This window comes from Toxotes jaculatrix, chromosome 16, assembly GCF_017976425.1.
Source record: "Toxotes jaculatrix isolate fToxJac2 chromosome 16, fToxJac2.pri, whole genome shotgun sequence".
In the NCBI taxonomy this organism is placed as follows: Eukaryota; Metazoa; Chordata; class Actinopteri; family Toxotidae; genus Toxotes; species Toxotes jaculatrix.
Genome location: NC_054409.1, coordinates 15951333 through 15972740, shown reverse-complemented (window position 1 = coordinate 15972740; position 21408 = coordinate 15951333). Strand labels below are relative to the sequence as shown.

At 40.2% G+C, this 21408-nt stretch overlaps 2 protein-coding genes across 2 annotated transcripts; both read left to right on the top strand.

Annotated features, from left to right (window-relative positions):
- Window positions 1-661: 661 nt before the first annotated feature.
- Window positions 662-15357, top strand: arvcfa (ARVCF delta catenin family member a). The gene is made up of 16 exons (XM_041058950.1): window positions 662-682; window positions 4528-4704; window positions 5956-6572; window positions 8083-8561; window positions 8649-8832; window positions 8935-9052; window positions 9357-9525; window positions 10353-10370; window positions 10515-10586; window positions 11570-11697; window positions 12341-12491; window positions 12581-12773; window positions 13106-13217; window positions 13508-13595; window positions 14985-15061; window positions 15265-15357. Exons 1-16 carry the CDS (start codon window positions 662-664, stop codon window positions 15355-15357), a joined length of 2697 nt encoding a protein of 898 aa, XP_040914884.1.
- A 2534-nt stretch (window positions 15358-17891) lies between these two features.
- On the top strand, window positions 17892-19713 carry LOC121195676 (bone morphogenetic protein 10-like). The gene is made up of 2 exons (XM_041059298.1): window positions 17892-18231; window positions 18674-19713. The coding sequence occupies exons 1-2, from the start codon at window positions 17892-17894 to the stop codon at window positions 19711-19713; spliced, it is 1380 nt and encodes a 459-aa protein (XP_040915232.1).
- The last annotated feature ends 1695 nt before the right edge of the window (window positions 19714-21408 follow it).

Genomic DNA, 21408 nt, shown 5'->3' with positions numbered 1-21408 from the left:
CAACTGCATCTGCTTGTGAGCCCACAGGGAATGGTGTGTGTGTGTGTGTGTGTGTGTGTGCGCCTGTATGTGTGCATATGTGTGCGTGTGTGCGTGTGCGTACCCTGCCTGCGCACCAAGGCTGCCAGAAAATATGGGTAGAGCACAGGGATTGCAGGGCTCTGCACTTACCTAGGCCATTCACGGGCTCAGCATCACACAGTTGATTCAGCACCTTGCTAATAGCGCACACATTAACTGCAGCACAGATCAGAGGAGGAGTGCAGTAATGAGAGAGAGAGCCCGGCGTTTGTTCCTGCTCAGTGTGCATGTGTGTGGGTCTGTGTGTTTGTGGACGCATGTGAGAGAATGTCTGTGTTGAGCAAATGTGTGCACGGTGCGTCTAGTGTGTGTTTGTGAGCGAAAGAGAAATAGAGGCAGAGAGAGTGAGAGAGAGAGAGAGAGGGAGAGGGAGAGAGAGAGAGAGAGACAGTGAGAGGAGAGAGGGAGAGCGGACATGTGTTAGTAAGAGCTGGGAGGAAGGATGGCTGCTCATGTTTGAATTGCCTCAAATGCTCAAAGGGAGAGTCAAGGCACAATTTCAGCAGAGGCAGAGAAACAGACGTGTCACTGGGGGACGCATCTTGTTCATCATTTGTGGGGAAGCAGAAAAGATTTGGCAATGCCTGCTGAAGTGAAAGAGGTAAGTGTGTGGTGGAATGGCTCTATTTGCTCTGTACCCTCCCTCTTTTTTTCTTTTTTTTGTTGCCAATCAGTTTTTTTTCTTCCTGCGGAGAACTGTAGCCCTCCACACTCTGCATTCTGCCTCTGTCATGATGAATGAAGGAGGCATCAATTGCTTCACCTCCTTGCCTCTCACTGCTGTTTCGGTGCAGTCTCCTTGTGTGCATGGGGGACATGATGCTAACATCTTCATCAAGTGTGTGTGCGTGCATGTGTGTGCGCGTGTGTGTGCATGGTTGTGCATATGTGTAAATGCATAGGCAAGCTTATAAAGGGATAATCTTTGATTGCATTATGAGGAGAGGTTGTCCCTCTGGGGGAAAATGCTGCACATATTCTGGTAAGTGTATTGCCATGATGTATCAGAGAGACATTAAATCTGGCCATGCAGTGTTTAACTATTTGTGGATCAGAGCATAATCAGGAGTGAAAGGAGGAGTGTTCCAAATAGAAACTTTGAGAATAAATGTGCTGTCTTCCTTTTTTCTGGGCTGTCATTTTGAATAAGAATTGACTCTAAATAGACCAGCCTGGTAACGTTAAGGGTAAAATAGATTCATTGTATAATGGACAATGGCGCTTCTGGAGGAAACAAGCCTTAAATAAGAAGAGTCTTTTAATGTATCTGTCTTTTCAGTGCCATGTTCTGTGAATCCACAGAACCAACGTGAGCACCACTGATTCAACAGATAGTGGAGTGCAGATGAGTTGTGACAAAGTTGTGACTAATGTCTTCTGACATCAGTGGGCTGATGTCATGTTTTATTATCCTGTGAAAGCATTACTCTTTCAGTGCCACAGTCTGATAAAGACAAAATGCAAACTCATTTGTACTCAGGTTTGATCACCGCAAAAAAAATGACTTTGCCCCATTGATTTTATTGCAATCGAGAGTGACCCTTTTTCAAATCATCTTCTTTCTCTGTAATGGATTTGTGACAAGTTTGAATCATGGCTTGTGCCTGTCGTGCCCTTGAGCTGGTCACCAAAATCTGAACTCACTCAGCATTAGATCAGACTCTGTGTCTCCCAAAATAATACCCTGGCTGCAGCTGGCCTCAATACTAAGAGCTGACGGGAACAAGATGCTAATCATGTCATTCTGTCTCCTGCATCGCTGCACCTAACATCTCTATACCATATCTTGTTTTATTTGTTTTTTTTTTCTAAGCTAAGTCAGATTCAGAATCATCATCTTGACCTATTTGGCTGTGTGAGCACACTTAGTGATGGTGCAGTGAGTTATTTAAATGAGCTTTGACTCACAGTGGCCTGGCCTTCCCTGGGGCTTGAATCAGACGGGGACAGCACACAGGCCCCCGTCCAGCCTGTTATCGTCCTCCAAATTCTTAATCAAGCTGTCTGTAGAGGACAGTAGTACCCCCTCTGTCTTTTGGCCAGGCATTCATTTAGTGCTGCCTAACAAAATCCAATCAACCTCCCCCAGAGGTGTTCAAGCCTGGATCATCTCCCCACTGCCAGCTTCTCCTGGGTGACCCTTTCATCTCCCCTTCCCTCTGACACATTTTGTACACGGATATGAGGGGCTCTCGTGTTCGGTGGGGTGTTTGAAAAGCGAATCAAGCTCTCTCCCCTCCACATTCAGTCAGCGTTCACTGCAGCCTGATTTAATGCAGTGGAGTTGAGTTCTCAGCACTTGTTCGGTTTAATGCCGCAGCCTCAGACTGACGAGAGTTTGGGGAGATTTTAACAGTTTTATTTGTTTTTTTTATCCCCTACACTTTTATCTCAGCACGTCATTCAGTAAAATGTGTCTCTGCTGCTGAGTGATAAAGGTCCTGTGAGATTATATACACTTATGCCATATTTCTTAAAATGAAAATTGATTTAGAGAGTGGATAAGCAATTCAAATAGCAAAATGGGATATAAATGATGCAGTGGAATTGATCCTCGCCATCATAGAGCCTTTTACTCTCTAATGTTTTGATGGGTTGTTTGCGTCATTGTTTGTCCCTGCTTTGACCAGAAGGCCTTCAAACCTAAAAGAGGTATATCAGATAATCAGACACTGATTGATTGATTGATTGAAATGCTTAGTTTGACATTTTTGTAGGCACCCTGAAATGAATGCAAAGTTAAAAAACAAAAAAACCCGAAACAAAACAGTTTTTACAGTTAAATACTGCCTCCAGTTCTTTCTCAGACCAAGATGCTGAATAATTAATCCACTCTGGTTAATGAAACCCATTTTGCTGAAACGAAAAGCTAATTTAACTTCTTCTTGAAATAAACAAGTGGAAATTACAGAATTATCCACATGTTGTACCAGAGTAGCAGCTGGATTATTCATTTAAGAGTCGATGGTGTTAAATCAGGTAACACTAAGTGACTGTTCACATCCAGTCCCACTACAATGTTGCTGTGTTTCGTCAAGGGGTCCTTTTAAACATGCTTATTCAACACAGTGAGGAACATCAACATCTGTTTGGAGAGATTAAAGCACAAATAAGTCAGATTTAGAAAATAACATGTTAAAGCTCTGCACTTGTGAATATATTTTTAAAAATATATTGAAATCTGATCATTACCAATAATTCCAAATGTCATTTGGGACATTCCAGATCCAGATAACTATACAGATATTGCTTTCATGTTTTCATGCTCATGTATGATATTTCTGCCAGTGGAACTGGCCTTTTAAACTGTGAGAGATAACAGGTGCAGATGCATGCACTTCGGATAAACACTGCTTATCATCCTAAATTAGCACCAAACACTGCGCTGTTTGTGTTACAGCAAGTTACCTCAGCTGAAAAATAGAAAATCTGTAGTATTTTTTTGTTTCTTCTTCTTTTTTTAAATCCTGATCTGTGAAAGCTTCCCTGTGTACACACACTCCATTTAATTAACAGACCAATCATGCATATACCAAACGATTCTGATTTCTCCTTGTTGTTGGACCAATAACTACTACTACTTTAAAGAAGTTATTGCCTGATAGAAATAAGTGTAATGATATATTATGTGCTGTATGCATGCAAGGATATGACACTGGAAAATACACTTAATTATATAAGTTGTAAATGGCATATCTCCTCCTTTTTTATGTCCCTCTCTATGTCTGTTTTGCTGTCTACACACGAGAACTGGAAGAATTACTTTGCACAGGCTTGAGCCATTGTTTTCCTATGAACAGATTACAGTTCACCAAAAAACTCAGAGGGAAGATGAAACGCAGATAAGATGTCTATGATTGTCACATATTACATGTATTAGTCTGATTTAAAAGCAAGTGTGTTCATTGGCATTATTCAGCATGAATGCAACAGTTCATGTTTCAACTTATACAAATTATGTGACAGTGGAGTGGAACTGAGTTGCGCTCTCAGCACTGAGTCTGCTCACAACTCAGCATCAAGTGCAGCTCCTTTATCATGTGTAGACAGCTTTAATGACATGGTGTGCTATCAGAGTTTTGTCTACCCCTTAATCATTTCCCTGTTTGTGTATTATATACATCATTAGTCAAAAGTCACCCTTTTTTTCCAGTTTGTATTGAAATTTAAGCAGGCCAAGATGTTTGATGAGAGTGTTCAGCTGCTGAATTAGATAAGCAGTTTACATGATTCCTTGATTTAAAAATGTGCAACTGTTTATTTGCTCTATGCTTAAATTTCCCAAACACTGAAATCTACATTGAATTATACAAATTTAAATAACAGCTGGAAAAATGTAGGTGCCCTAAAACTTTTGACTGATGGCGTGAACATTGGTGTACATGATACACGTAAAAGATGCTGCTCAGCAACAGTGTCTAACTCGTCTCTGTGTGTGTGGTTTAGGAGCAGAGTTCAGAGGGTCCTCCTCCACTATCTTTGCCCCAGGAGGTCAAAGAGGCCCCTCTGGACAACCCATCCACTAACGACGAACTGGACACGCCCACCTCCATCGCCTCAGTGATGACCTCGACCAATGAGAGCTCCACGGAGACCGACACCCCACTGCAGACAGACACTGAGGTTCACGACTTTATGTTTGGTCACATTTCTGTCACGATCTATTAACTTACCACAGTTACCACAGACTTTAAAAAAGTCTCAAAACCCGAATTATTTAACACTATTTTTTAGACTTTTGATAAAGAATTTGAATATTGTCCTTGGATTAAGAAAATGTGAAAGATGAGGAGTTAATGTCTCTAGCAATCTGCTTTCAGGTCAAATCTTACTCAGTGTATGATTTATTCATGTTTTGAATTACAGTGTTAAATCATCAGCCTCTTACTTATCTCTTGTGTGACTCTGAAGAACCTCATGAAACTTCCTCTGTAAATTAGCAGCTTTTTCATCTTTACTTTTTTTTATGAACTATCACCAAAATGTGTTTCAAGTGATACAAATATCAAGTAAAATGTTTTCCAACAATTTTCCAGAAGTTAATTAGCAGCACACACACACGCACACACACACACACGCACACACACACACACACACACACACACACACACACACACACACACACACACACACACACACACACACAATAAAACACTCTCTTGTCACCTGAGGTAATTATTTCTACGAGTCTAATCTTGAAGTTTTAATGTGAAACTCATCCACAGACCAGGCTGTAACACTGAGTTTCAGAGACAATGACAGGCAGAGGAAGCCTAATTGGCCTCTGTGGCAATGATAACATGAGATTTAATGCAATTAGTTTCTATTTCATCAAGCTGCTACATGTTTACATGCTTTGTACAAGTTTTGCTGACACTTTGCAATGAAAGAGTTAAAATAAAAATCAACAGACTAAACCAGACAATTACATTTCCTGCAATTTACTCTGCTTCTAAACAGGTCTGCTGGACCTCAAGTTGTTTCATCAGAGTCCAATCTAAACTCATTTTCAACAAGGGGAATTCATTATTCTTAGGCTGGAAAGAAGAATTCATTATTTACTGGTGGCTCGTGAAGCCAGGGAAGAGCTGAAATGATGATGATTGATCTTCGCAATGAAAAATGAGCTGGGGTGGGCTGCAGAGTTTAAATGAGAAATAAACACACACTGTAGTCAACAGAAAAAAATGTTTGGTCTATTCCAACTAAATTAAGACCAAACAGCTCCTGCTCTGACTGTGAACACACCAATTTTGTGGCAAAGTAGTGGGATAGAGGAAATCCCACTACTGATACAGACAATTTTTTTTTAAAAAGACTAACAGGGATTCTGATTAGACTTTTGTGGATATTATGGTGTATCAATCTTTGCAGGAGTCCAAGGCTGTGGAACAAGAGGGAGAACAGGCCCTGAGTGAGACCCATGAGTCCACAGAGACACAACTGGTGAACCTCCAGACATCAGATGCACCTGATCTTGTGTCGACTCCAGTTGTTCAAGATAACGCTCCTCTTGAGCAAACTGTTCCTGAAGCAAACACTGAACCCTCTGAGTCTGTTACACCAACTGCAATGACCAGCAGCACCACCACAGCACCCCCACAACCTCAGGTGGTTCTGCAGCCTGGGGAGCCTCAGCCAGTGAATCCAGACAGCCAGAGCAGAGTGTACACCCTGCCTGACAGCTACAGAGGCATTGGGGGTGACTTATGTGCTGGGTATGGAAGCCTGTCCCGCGCCACCCTCCATAGCTACTGGCCTGCCAAAAACTTCCAGCCTGGGGCTCACTACACCTTACCCTTCCTCAGGGACAGCTTTGCTCCGGCGGGACTCAGCAGTCAGACAGAGGAGGATGCCCTCTGCCAAAGGGGAGAAAACCCTCTGGACATGAAGACTGACCACCCAACGGCTAGTTACCCAACGCTGGGGGGGATCCACCAGTTCAGGCCAATTACCACCATGGAGCTCCTCAGAGAGCCCTCAAGAACCAGGTGAGGGGACGGTATGTTAAATCAAACTTTATTGATCCCACAGGGGGAGACTGTGTAAATGGGTTTCAGGACTCTTGTGGTTTCCATGGTGCTTAGCTGTAGGGTCAAATAGAGATGAGTTCCTATATGTACTAAGAAATTTTGAAAGAGAAAGTGACATGAAATGTTTGTGTGTTGCTTTGTCACACGGTCACACCGTAGTACACTAAAGAAAACATTTTAAAATGTATCTCCAAAATGATGCTTACTCTAACCTTTAGAAGGTTTGGGATGAAGCCAATTAATTTAGGGTCAATCTTTGATCCCATTATACTTTTTCTAGTCAGAAAACAGACAGGAAAGGTAAGGAATACTCAGTCTGTAGCACTGAAATATCAATGTGGCCCTGATATTGAGTTCACCTTTAACAAAGGCCACAAGAAAGTCAATTCACCTTTAACATCAATAGCAAAAATAAACCAACAACATATAATATAAGTAAGATAAATATGACCAAATGCCTTGAGACTAACTTAACTGTATCTTGTATCTGATCCCTCCATCAGTTATATTGTGAAGTGATCTTTTAAAGCTCTGAAAGCGAAGATTCATAGTGTGTTTGTAACCTGCTGCAGTTTGTCCACCTGGTTTTCTTATTTTCCCAACTTTATAGTTTTCTTCTTTTATCATACCTGTCAAAATCTTCACTAGTAACTTATTTAAGCTGCAGCCTCTCTCGATTTGCTGGTAGAGAGAGTTCTGGTCTGTTGTTTTCATCTGGGATTTACTTTGTAGTGAGTGTGGTGTTATGTATTTTAATTCAGTCACTCTTGTGACTGTTGTGCAGCAGCTCCACAGTTGTAGATTCTGTGATAATAATGCATATCAAACTTTGTAGCTGCACAGACGCCCAGCAGTCGCCTCTATCCTGTTCCTGTGAGTCAGCCTGGACAATAGAAAGACAGATGGACAGCAGTTAAGTAGCAGCTGGTATCAATCAGGCAGCCTACTCCAAAGTCGATAAATAAAGAGGTTTCACCTGTTATGGCCTGCCAGAAGCCTCTCCTTAGCCCATATAAAGTGACAGAGCTGTTTACAAAAGATACAAGCAATGCACTTCTGCTGTTAAACTCTCTGAAGCTTAGTCTATTAGACTCAGAAATGCCATTCAACCCCTTTCATTCAACCTGTTGAATATAAAAGATATAGTTCGACATTTTGGGAATATGCTTATTCACTTTCTTGCTCAGAATCAGATGAAAGGATTGATACCATGTTTATATGTTGGTTAAATATAAGGCATAGCTTAGCTTAAAGACTGGGGGCAGAAGGACACAGCTAGCTTGGCTCTGTCCAGGTGTGTCGGGTAACGTAATCCGGCTTAAGCCTTTTTGTCACCTGAGGTTACAAGCTTTTTTTTCCTAGGCTTTTACAGCTTTGTGATCCAAGTCTTAAAATTCCAGATTGATGATTTTGTACTTTTGCCCTGATCCAAATACAAATGAACATATGACTTTCTCTGTCCCCTCAGAGGTGGCTATGATGATGCCTTCATGGCCCAGCTGGAGGGGAACCTGAATCCTTTTTTCCAGGCCATGTGCAGAGCTCAGACCCTGCAGTTCCCTCACAAACGCAGCAGCATGGTCAGCCTGGACAGCATCCGCAGAGATCCGCGCTGGAGAGACCCCAACCTGCATGAGGTTATCTCGATGCTCAGCCACCCAATGGACCCTGTCAAGTCCAATGCAGCTGCTTATTTGCAACACCTGTGTTATGAAAACGATCGCATCAAGCAGGAAGTTCGCCAGCTTGATGGGGTCCCGATCTTAGTGGAATTGCTGGACCACCCCAAAGCTGAGGTCCACCGCAAGGCCTGTGGTGCTTTGCGCAACATTTCCTTTGGAAAAGACCACAATAACAAAATGGCCATCAAGAGCTGTGATGGCATACAAGCTTTAGTCAGACTGCTGAGGAAGTCCAGCAGCATGGAGGTCAAAGAGTTAGTCACAGGTACAGAGAAATTCCTGAGACTTCCTGGAGCCATGACCTGCAATCCTTCATTTTATTTCTGCAACTTTTGTATTTTTTCTCCTGCAGGCACTTTGTGGAACCTCTCCTCACACGAGCCTCTGAAGATGATGGTCATCAACAACGGGCTTCAAACACTGACTGACGAAATCATCATCCCACATTCAGGCTGGAGGAGAGACTCATCTGACCCTTCCAAAATTCAGAGCGCTGAGTGGACCACGGTCTTCAAGAACACCTCAGGATGTCTGAGGTAAGCTCAGCAGCTGTCAAGGAACACATGACAACATTTCCCAAAAACTGATTTGTAATAAAATAAGTTCTTGCAGGTCTGATAATAAAGTTGTTTCTGCAGGAACGTCAGCTCAGATGGAGCAGAGGCTCGACAGAGGTTGAGGGAGTGTCAGGGGCTGGTGGACGCTCTCCTTCATGCTCTTCAGTCAGCTGTTGTCAACAAGGATACTGACAATAAGGTGGCCGGAGTCATCACACTGACTTACGTTTTGAGATTTAAGAAAAACATTCAACCCAAAATGTGTTTTTTCTTTTTTGAGTTGTGAGCGCAAACTAAATCTGACTTCGCATCAAATTTAAGTTAATCGCCTGTGCACAACTGCATTTGATTCAGACATTTAATGTAATGTGACATTTCCTCAAAATTCATGTTTTAATGGGAAAAAAATTAATCAATGAATTTCCGTCTAAAGAAGAAACTGAAGAATAAACACATGTATAACTCCTGTTGTGTTAAAACTTCTGTCATTGTTCACCGTTTAGTCAGTGGAGAACTGCGTCTGTATTCTGCGAAACCTGTCCTATCACGTACACAAAGAAATACCAGGAGCTGAGCGATTTCAGGAGCCCCATGCCAATCATCTGATGAGGTCAGTAGGGCACCAAAAGAAGAAGAATGAGCCTGACTGTTTTGGCGGGAAAAAACCCAAAGGTTGGTCAACCTTAATAAGTAGAAGTAGAACTAGTTCTATTATTTCAGATTTGGTTGCTTGGATTAAAATAACTGATTTTTATTTTGCTGAGATTTTCATCATCTTTGATGAAGGAACTATAATGCCATTTTTCAGGCTGATTCATTTGCTTGCATCAACTGTTTTTCTTAATTTCCCCTTAATAGTTGTATAATCTGTAAACCAACCATTTTTTCAGTTTGAAATTTTTCATTTTCTTTCAGCGTGTCCTGCCTTCGATCATGGGTTTCACATTTCTTGCCCCCATTTTATTCCAATGAGAACCTGAATATTTCATAACTCGGTGCAGGAGCTGATGATAGATTTTACTCTGTAGGAGTAGCGCCAGGTTCCAAAATTGAAAAAGCTTGCTTATACTTTGTTACATCAGTTATGTGATTTTTACACCATGTAACTGATGTAACAAGCAGGAAGGTTTTTAAACTGTGAAAAACCTTCGGTAGTGATGAACAACAGCAATTTCATTGCAGTACAGAACCAGGATGTTCAGTAATTAATAGACTGCAGCTGTTTGTACTGGAGGGGACAGCATTGTCTAGAAACAATAGGGCTGGAGTAAATTGTGATTTAATGTTTTATAGCTTTTCACCAATGCTAATCTTTTAGCTGACTGCACAAAACTGACAAATTTCACATTGAGCCATACATAAACTAGAATATGCCATTTCCTCAGAACTGTCTCACCACACAGAAGAGCTCTGTGTTTTCTGCTGTGGTGTCCTCCTCCAGAATAATCTAATCTCTGACATTGTTCTTTCTTCTTCTCCTTTCAAACCTTAATCACCAGAGGAGTGGTTCAATCAAGGTCAGTCTGCTTGTTACTCCTGAATATTTTCATGGCAGAAATATTGTGATTCGATACCACGTTGAATTTGCTGACGTTATCTGTCTGTGTACTGATATAACGAAAACTGGTGTTTGTGTGCATGTGTGTGTCTGTGATGTACAGGTTGGAAAAATGGATTTATGGACAGAAAATACGGTACATTGGATTTACCAAAACGTTCAGAACAAATGAAAGGTATATGATGTCTGAAAACATAATAGCAACTTTACATAAAACATTACATTTCCGATTTAACACAAATACTGATTACAGTATGACTTATGATAATATTACAGGAGGCTATAAATTAGGCTTATTACTAATAGATTAAAGGTAGTCATAAAGTTATAGTAGGTAGTTATTAAGAGGTTTTATCATACATCGTCATCCTCATTATCATTATCATTATCATAAAGCATCAGTACGTGCTTTCTGTGTTATGTATTTGTTTTGTATGCATGACAGTGGCATGGCCTGAAAGAGAACTCATTTAAATGCAGAGCCACACATCAGCACTTGCACCACTTGAAGAGAGTTTCATTGCTAAAACAAAAAGACCCACCACCTGAAAGACTGATAACATTTTAATCTGGCAACACTTAGAGGAGAAACATTTCTTCTGGAAAAATAAGACAGGCACTAGAATTTGCTCAAGGTTCTGCATGACCCATGTACACGCCACGGATGTTGGTTCTTTATTTGGAACCGCTAAACTATCTTTACATTTGGTGTAGCCCTATGGCTCTTTTTAACCATGAATGCATGCTTTATATAGAGACCGTGGGGGAGAAAAATCCCACAATAGTACTCTAGGGGTGAATAATGTATATGTGAATCTGCTGTTAGAATAGAGATCAGAGCTACACTGATGCCTCCCACGCTGCAGCCAGTGAATACAAATCAGAATGACAAGCATGTTATGGTCCTGGGTCAGCTTTATACCACTTGTCAGCAGCCTCCACTGGCTCAGTACAATGAAATCTCTGCAGGAGTCTGCTAGATGTGTAATTTTTCTCCATACAGTTTAATTAAATTAATTTCCATGTGTTCAAATTGATTTAGTGATGTAAAACAAATTATTGATGACACTGATAATAACACTGTCATTTCAGTCTTTAGCCAGATAATTTGCTGCTGTTTGAATGTCATCCCTGACTTTCTCTTCCTTCCTGTTAAAGGATTGGAGCTGCTGTACCAGCCTGAGGTGGTGAGACTCTACCTCTCTCTCCTCACCTGCAGTCACAACCACAACACCCTGGAGGCGGCTGCTGGAGCGTTGCAGAACCTTGCTGCGGGACACTGGGCCGTGAGTGGTTGAAATAGTGACATTTGGTTGGCCCATTCACAATGTACTAATAGCTCCTTATTTTCTTAGATGCTCAGACATTTAACCCAAAATAAGTTTTATTTGAATCTAGAGCTCACTGCCAAGAATCAGTAAATATCCAAGGAAGATTTCCATGGCTGCTGTCATAGTGTCCTAGTGTCCTTATTCATTGTCCATGGAACAGATCCAAGATTTGTCTCTAAGGCTGCATCAATATTTAAGTGTGCAGAAAGACCGAGAGGGTTGATCATCTTAATCTAACTGGACTCTCTAGATTGACTTTGTCACCAGTCTACATGATCAAAAATCACTTTTACTGCTCTGTACCCTAGGTGGATCCACAGGGCTGTCAAATAATGTGCTTTGCCAAGATATACAGTGCCATGAATGTCACTATAATTTAACATCAATGCTAAATCAGGGCTCAGATTTAAAGGACTTTTAAAATCCTTAGATTTTGAAGTCGAGTTACATCATGCACAAGAGAGCAGTGGAGAGAATTTGGCTCTTACTCATGGCGTATTTGGCAATTTTTTATACTGTACTTATGGTTATGTGAGTGGTGTTGAAGAAAGTGGAGAAATGATTTTCTCAGTTATGTATTTTGTGTTTGTGGTTGTAGTGGTCCAGCTACATCCGGGCCACTGTGAGAAAAGAGAAAGGGCTGCCTATTCTGGTGGAGCTGCTGCGCTCAGATGTGGACAAAGTGGTGCGAGCTGTGGCCATTGCCCTTCGCAACCTGGCCATGGACAGAAGGAATAAAGACCTAATAGGTTCAGGCCTGTAATTTTCATCTACATACACACAGTTCTAAACCCTCAACACAGTCACCTTAACTTTGCTATGCTGTCTGTCATTACAGGGAGTTATGCTTTGAGGGACCTTGTTGGTAATCTGCCATGTGGGCAGCAGCACCCAGCGAAGAATCTTGAGGGAGACACGGTGGTGTCTATTCTGAATACTATCCATGAGATCATCACAGACAGTCCAGAGAATGCCCGAGCGCTCATACAGGGTCATGCTGTGCAGAAGCTCGTGGCCATCAACAAGTCCAGGTATGCAATGTCTACCAATTTTAAAAAGTTGCATTGTTCTGTAAATGTACTGTATAATGGTACAGGTTGCTAAACATTCACACAGCTAAATCCAAAGTAAAAGTCTCAAATGTTGTCAAAATAAGATGGAAAACAATGTAGAGGAAAATGCATTGGCATCATAGTATTATTTGCCGCAACAGCTTAGCTCTGACACAGCCTCGATGCAATAGCTCATGATATTATGAGCATCATATCCCAGGGCAGTCAGAAATGGATTGTAATCATTGGGACAGCATTGTTTCAGCGCTGTCCTCAGTTGTTTACCACAATGTCTGATGATTTGTTGTCAGCCAATCAGTGCGGGAAACCAAGGCAGCTTCCCATGTGCTCCAGACAATATGGGCCTACAAGGACCTCAGAAACACTTTGAACAAGGCAGGCTGGAACAAGAGCCACTTTAAGGTTTGTGTAACTATTTCCTGGCCATTTAAAACCCCACTTTGTCAAGGAAAACATAAAAGAAGGTGCTGTGACATTTGGGCTTTATTTAAAACTGATTAATAACTTTAAGAATGGAGTCTCATGTCACATCTAAAACACAACAAAAAACACAAGGTATGTTACTGTACAAGATTCTGTACGTTATTCTAATCAAAACCAATGTAAGGTCATTTTATGTAAAATTAGATCAACAGGAAAGCTTAAAATTCTGGTTGCCATCCACTAACATCATCCTTTTTTGTCTTTCAAAGCCAACAACCACAGGAGTGACTAAAAAGTCCAAGAGTGGAAAGCAAGGCAGCGATGACATCACCTTGCCTCTCATGGACAAAAACCAAGGTCAGCAAATCATTGCATGCATTCCCTGAGCAAAATGTTATTAACCATCATCTAAATGGGAAAACGTATCCTCTAGGCCAGGGAACAAAAACCGATTTTAAGCATACTGTGGTTTTTGTCATGTCAGGGACAAAGAAATGGGCATTTTCAGTCTCAGACCATATTCTTCGGAAACATAGCCTTAAACCAGTGATGTGCTGCCAAGGTTATCAGCGCACAGACTTGGCTTATTAGTCTTAGCAGTCTCTCCCGGAGGCAGAGCAGGCTCACGCATCACCAGTCACACTTCATTTGAGCGCTGTTCCAAAAGGGCACCCACTTTCCCATGTTGAGAGCGACCTCTAGCTTACCACTAAAGCAGAGATTTTCTCTTAAGGCTGCCTTATGAATTATGAACCTAACTTAAACACCCTTTGAAATATGAATCAGAGAAATAAATACTTAAAATGAATTATTTCATTGTATTTGGCTGTTTTTTTATTTGGTGTGACAGTCTATATTGATAGATGTGCCTTTTTGTAAATTTGTGTTTCATAAAAGGGCAATAGGTGCACAGCTTATGTATACATCAGGTTGGGTCTGTGGAATGAACTCTTAAAACAAGTGGTTCTATATCAAACTTTAAGTTCTATATCTCAATCAGGGCATAATTTTCACTGAGGATAGTAACAGTGAAAATTATCATGAAAAGATCCCCAAATTGAACTTGAATCATAAATAACAGAGTAAAGAATAGTGCCCTTTGCAGTAAACAAACAATAACAACAACAAAAAAATTACAAATCCTAATTTGTTTAATTGATTTTGAATGCACAGAAATGCAGAAAATATATAATAATCATTAAATATTTGGTAAAAAAAAAAAAAAAAGGCAAAAATAGTGATAAATATGTTCTATGAAATCTGAAAGAAAATATAACCATGAAGATGTTTCTGCATCAATATACTTACCGTATGCTACAGTTTTATTTGTATTATACATTATTATATAAGGAACACGGTGAATTTTGGCTTACCGTATGCTACAGTTTTATTTGTATTATACATTATTATATAAGGAACACGGTGAATTTTGGCTAGTTACAAGGTTAACTCGTTAGGTCGCTACCCTATCTGATTTTTAACTGACATTCAGTTAACTGTCGGGCTATAATAAGGAACCTTTTTGTGGTAAAAGGTTCTTTCATTTTGGGGGACAGAACCCTGAGGTTCCATGATGATTTTTTTTTTCTTCATTATGAGATCATTTTTAAGAGTGTGCAGTTTTATTCTGAAGTGACTGATGTCACAATTTCCAAAAGCAGGCTCCTTATTACAGGGGACTGATTTGTCAAAGGGCTTCCCTACAAACTGATCTACATCTGTTTGATAATATTTTTTTTCTTGCAGATGTATATTCCAGCTTAGAGCCAAATGATAGAGTTGGGGAGGGAAAAGGGCCTGTTGTGGAAAGAGATGCTCTCCAGGTAATGTGCTATTTTTTATGTTCTGACATCATGCATGACTTCTGAAGATCTAGACTTCAAATTGTTTTGCAGATAGCCTCATTTACTTGTAACTGACTACGGGATTTTATTTTAAGTAATTTCTTGTGACTTGTGTTTGTAACTCTCAGGGTTGTTACATGCAAATTGCCTAACACTAGCTGCTTGCATATTTCTTGACCTAGGCGATAAGTGAAAGAAAACACTTCATCAGAGCTGGCAGGCCTGCAGTGGGCCTCATGGATAACAAACCTCCACCACTGGACTCCTGGGTGTAAACATAACAACACAGCCACTCAAGCTGGATAAATCCTGCAGAGACACTTTCCATTGATGAAATACGGATTTGTGCCATTTGATCATTGTTGTACAAACAGATTAAACACATTCAGTTAAAAATAATTTCCTTTGTTTACAGGAAATAATGTGCCAAACATTTACATGTATTTATTATGGAGATTGTTTGGCAAGAGATTTTGTGGATCTTATCATTTAGGATGATATACATTATGTCTGCAACCCATGACGGATTACGTATGACATCTGAAATAGCCTAAATATGCAAACTGTGGTGAATCAAGACTCCAAAGAATATATGACATGTGCAATTTAAATTTTACTTAAATTTTACTGCATACTACATACTGAAGTATGAGATACTTTATAACACTTCTAGTTTGTCAAGATATTAAGACCTAATGTGACGTGGATCTGTTGTTGTCCATCCCCATGGGTTCTGGGCTGAAGATGATTCTGATAGAAAATAATTTTAAAAAGATTTTTGAGATCACTAGGATTAGGGCTCTCATCAGCCTAGTCATCAAAAAGGTGCAAAGTATTTCGAATTCAGTTTACTCTTGACAAACCTATCATCAGACTAGACTGTGCAGTCATTAGAAAATTGTCTTTATTACATTTGTTTCATGATAGGCAAAATGGGATTGTAAATGTGTAACAAAGGACTGTTAATATTCTAAATGAAGGCATTTATATTGTAATATTTATTGTAATACCCATGTTATTAACTAAAGGTTATTGATGTGTATTAGCTAATACCAGTAAGTGACCCTACATTCAATACAACTCTGCTTTGCAGTGGTCCTTTTTGCATTGCAATGTTGAATGAACAAAGAAAATAAATGATGTGCATAATTTCTCATTTTTATTTGTGTTCTCTTTTTGAAAAGTAAAATGTTAAGCATTTTGCTTGATGTACATGTGTTCACAGCCAGGGCTAATTTCCAGTACTAGTCACACTACGTTGGGTGGAAACCGATAAATATCCTCTGTACAAGGTCTTGAACTTTAGAGCAGCTTAATCATAATTACAGACACAGCTAGAAAGGTGGGTTGTATTAGGCTAAATGCCAGTTAGCAGCCTTTGTCAGCTGTAAAAGAAATCTGTATAATGATGTGCAAGTTTTCAAACCACTAGCCTAACAGATCCCCAAAGAGGCAAAATCAGTGCCAAACTGCAGGTAGCCAAAAAACACTGACACTTTATTTAATTATTCAAAGGGAACAGTCTGAAAAATACATCTAACTCACTGCAGACACAAGCTGAAGCTAGAAAACAGGAATATATCGGACATCCTTTATATAGTAAGAAAGGTTTAACAAATATAATCATGTAATCACTTAGCATGCAACCCACTATAACATGAGTTAGCTCTGCAGCAGTTTATGGCATTTATACAGATTACTTTGTCTACCCTGAGTGTATGCCCAGTTCCTTGCAAAAACTACAACCTTGCAAAAATACTGACATAAAATATAGAATCACACAAAAACAAAACATAAAAAGCCAGTTCAGCAGGAAAGCTCACTTTAACTTTAACTTTGATTTACTAACTAAATATTTCATGAATCACAGAGTCTGCAAAAAAAATTATTAAATCAATGCATGTTACAATTCAGCAGCAAAATGCATGGTGATATAGCAGTGACTCAGCAATGGATTATCATTAATTCACTTCCAAAGAATAGCAATGCACACAACACATGAACAGCAACCAATTAAGTTCTTTTTCTGTGAGCAAATGTCTTTGTCTTTGTTTTTCACATTTTCTCCTTAAAAGTCATTTGGGGCCGATTTAAGACCAAATAAATATGTTTAGTGCATTTTCTACCTCAAAAGTACATATGTTAAGTCCACACTGGCCTCTTGTGGAGATTGCAAAGCATAAATTAACAATATTGTTAATTGGTAACCGGTTTCTTTCATTAAAAAGGAAAATAGTACACACAACATTTCACAATTTCTTTGTTTAATCTTTCCAGCACTTCTGGGGAACTGAGTTGTGATCAGATCCATATCTCTGCATTCTTCTGTGTTTTTGAAAACTAAATTATCAGGGCATCATAATTATTTTCATCACGCTATGGTGCAACATGAAGCAGTTCATGGACGAGCTGTCATGTTACTTACAAAGTCACTGTGACATAAGTTCTGTCACTGGTTTATCGAGAGAAAGTTATACATTAAAATGAGACGATATCAGCAGAAATTGAGGATGGTCATAAGTTCCTGGCGTGGAGAGAGAGAGGAGGGCCGAGCAGGGCCTTAGTGACATCTCCACATATGTCAGCACAGCACATTGGACAACACAGCCCTGCCCTCAGAACCAAACCACAGGATCAACAAGGGCAAAGCTGTTTTCTCTTTGCCCCCAACAGCAACCTGTTGTCCTTTAACGAAGGACAGTCCTCCCTCAAAACGCTGAACTGGTTGCAAGTATCCTCTACGAAGGATCCATCACACCTTCTCATCTGATACTCACTCTTTGGATCTAAACCTTTCTACCACTCAACCATGACCGCTTCAGTCTTCTCCAACCTTGGGTTTATCCGCTCTGTGAATGTCCTGCTTCTGGTGTTGACTGGTTTGAGCTTGAGCAGTCCCATCAGGTCTTCTGAGAACCATCACAGGGCATCAGTCGGTAGGGACATGGGTGATAATCCGCTACTTAATGCACAGGACTTTCTGAGCCAGTTTCTGTCCACACTGAACCTCACAGAGCTGAGGCCCCAGCCGAGGCCCCTTGCTGCCCGTAAGGAGCCACCAGAGTACATGTTGGAGCTGTACAACCGATTTGCCAATGATCGCACTTCTGTGCCCTCAGCCAACATTGTGCGCAGTTTCAAGAATGAAGGTACAAATTTGTTTTATTTTTAACATCACAAAAATGTATACGTTGCATGAAGAAATGTTACACTATTTGTTTTATTTTTAAAAAATTAACATAAAGACATGGAAAAATAACATGTCAAAACCCTGAAATGATAAGCATTCAGATCACTGGGATCATATTTGACATTATAATGACATCATAATTTAAAACCTTGACTTCTCTGATTCACGTAAGTCAAAGTGATATAACGGTGAAAGTGTAATATGCTTTATTTAAAATAATGACAATATTTAGCTTCAACAATTTAAGGATAATATTCAAACAAATCAAATGCGTTTATTATGGTGACTGTATATTTGATGCAAGACTACATTTTAACAATTACCGTAATTTAAATTGAGTTTTGATCACTGAAATGCAAACAAAATGCACTCAGACACACTTATTGATATTTTAATTTCAGATTCCTCCCCCTACAGTTTAACGGCCAGGGGTGTAAGGATACATTCCCTGCTATTCAACATCTCCATGCCACACCACGAGCACATAACAATAGCCGAGCTTCGCCTTTTCACTCTGGTCCGGAAGGCCCAAAGACCATATTCTGGCCTTGACTGCAAGGTGACCATTTACAATATACATGAGGGCGTTGTTTGGACAAAAGAGGTGGGGAAAGAAGAGAGGAGGGATAAAGAGGAGGTGCTGGAGATGAAGGATTTGGAGGAACTGGTGACAAAGCATATTCATGCCAAAGATAAGAGCTGGGTGTCATTTGACCTGACTCATGTGGTTACTCTCTGGCGGAAATCGGGGTGTGCAACTCACAGACTGGAGGTTCATATTGCAAGTCTGGGGTCAGAGGAGGAAGGGGCCACACAAGAGGTTGAAAGTTTGGTTGAGATTGATATCGACAGGAACTTGGAGGGAAAACACAATGCAGTGATGATTGTATTCTCAGATGATCAGAGCAGAGACCACAGACAAGATAAACAAGAGCTCAATCAGATGATTGAACATGAGAATGACCTTCCTGAAAACATGGGCCGGAGCCAACAAGCTTTCTGGGGTCACGTTAATCACAACGCTGGCCATGCTAACCAGGACGAGCTGGACAAACAGTCTCTCATGCAACTGCAGTCCAACCTTATCTATGACACACCTTCCCGAATCCGTCGCAATGTTAAGAGCGAGCCATGCAAGAGGACCCCACTCTTTGTGGATTTTAAAGACATTGGCTGGGATACGTGGATCATCCAGCCACTGGGCTATGAGGCATATGAGTGCAATGGCGTGTGTAACCCACCTATGACATCCGAGGTCTCGCCTACCAAACATGCCATAGTGCAGACTCTGCTGAGTGTTAAGAGTCCAGAGAGAGCATCGCGTGCTTGCTGTGTACCCACAAAGTTGGAGCCGATCTCACTCCTTTATCATGATAATGGGGTGATCACTTTCAACCACAAGTATGAGGGGATGGTGGTGGCAGAGTGTGGATGCAGATAGTCCTGAAAGTGATGCGATTACACAGAGATAGAGACTGCACATTGCACACATCTTCTCATGTGCTTGTTTCCACAATATCTAACATCTTATACAGTGGTGTGTAAGAACACAAGTCTGGACTTAGTTGTAAATTAGTGACGGACACAAATTTGTGCTACATGATGTAAATTTGCAATTGTATAAAGGTAAAGTAGTTAATATATTAATGTAGAATACAAAGCTTTAAAATTAATGCTGCAAATCTGTTTAGACAGTCTGTCATGATTCATTATAATTATTTGGCTATTTTTCTGTATCAAGAGTGTTTGACTGGCCAGATATCAGACAAAATGAAGCTGTTATGGCAAATGTCTGAACACCCTGGTAAAAATATGTTTGATCTGTTTCACTGAGCTCCATGTTATTAGGAGGTGAATCAAAAGGTTAATGATTGCAGTACTGATATCTGTTACAATAACCATGTACCTGAATAAATGTACCCTGAGTTTCAAGGTCTGGAATCTGACAAAAAAGAAGTTTGTGTTATTTCAGTGTGGGCGCTGGAACAGAACATACAACACTGAATAGACTGAATGTTCCACACAGCATCCGATTGCAAAATCTAATTATTTACTTTGCTGAATTTTCATCACAGACCTTTCTCAAAAGATTCTTTTTTTTCAACTACATCTTGTTATGGCAAAAATTGTTCATAATGCAAAGGTTGAGAGACTCCAACTTATCCAAACTGGACTATTCTATAAAGAAAAGTCTACACTTTAGGGTAGCCACCATATTATGATTTGCACTACTGCTTACTATGCTGTTTTTTTTTTTTTTTTTTAAATATGAAGTCTCTTAAATTCAATTGTAATTGAATCACAGTCTTGCCAAAATGCTTTATAAGTAGATATATATGCTGCAGATTTGTAAATGGTATCATTTGTTCCTGTGCCCTGTGGCATTTGGAGCCACTGAGATGATTTAAAGACTGTGACATTTTTCCTCCTATTTGCTTGCCAAACTTACAGAAAATATATTTTTGATGGCTCTTGACCAGGAGAGGATTTTAACGGTGTCTTGGAAATCTTCGGGGCTTCTTGTCTGAAAAATGTACAATTTCCTCATACCTAACATTGCTGTCAACTGCTGTGAAATCTTTCTTTATACCATCCATTCACATCCTGCGTTTGGTTCTCACACCAACATTGATGTTATTATGGTTGTAAAAATAAAATATCTGAAAGCAAAGATATTCATGGAGAAATGTTTGCTTGCTTGTACACCCCACCCGCACTTCCCACCTAACAAGCTTAATCCCCATCCCTCTAGCGTCACATGCCTTGCGGGCCTCTCTCTACCCGCTTCCATGTCATAGTGATAAGGAGGTGTCAGAGCCTGGAGTTTCGTAGACTGTCACTCAGGATGAGACGCCACTCCAAGTGGCAGCATTTGTGAGAAGGTGGTGTCAGATTCCTGGTCTCCAACACCAACATGCTCTATTGACAAACCTGCCATCAGGTTGCTTGGTGCCCTCTGAACCCTCCCACTTCCTGTTTCTGACACGGGCATACTGACACCCTTATCAAGGACACAGCAACAGTACAAATGGAAAAAATACATGTCACATCATCACCTAGCTTCTGCTGTTAACAGTCGGAAGCAGATAACAATAATGGAATAACACTGTGGAACTTTCAAAGTTAATTGGATCCT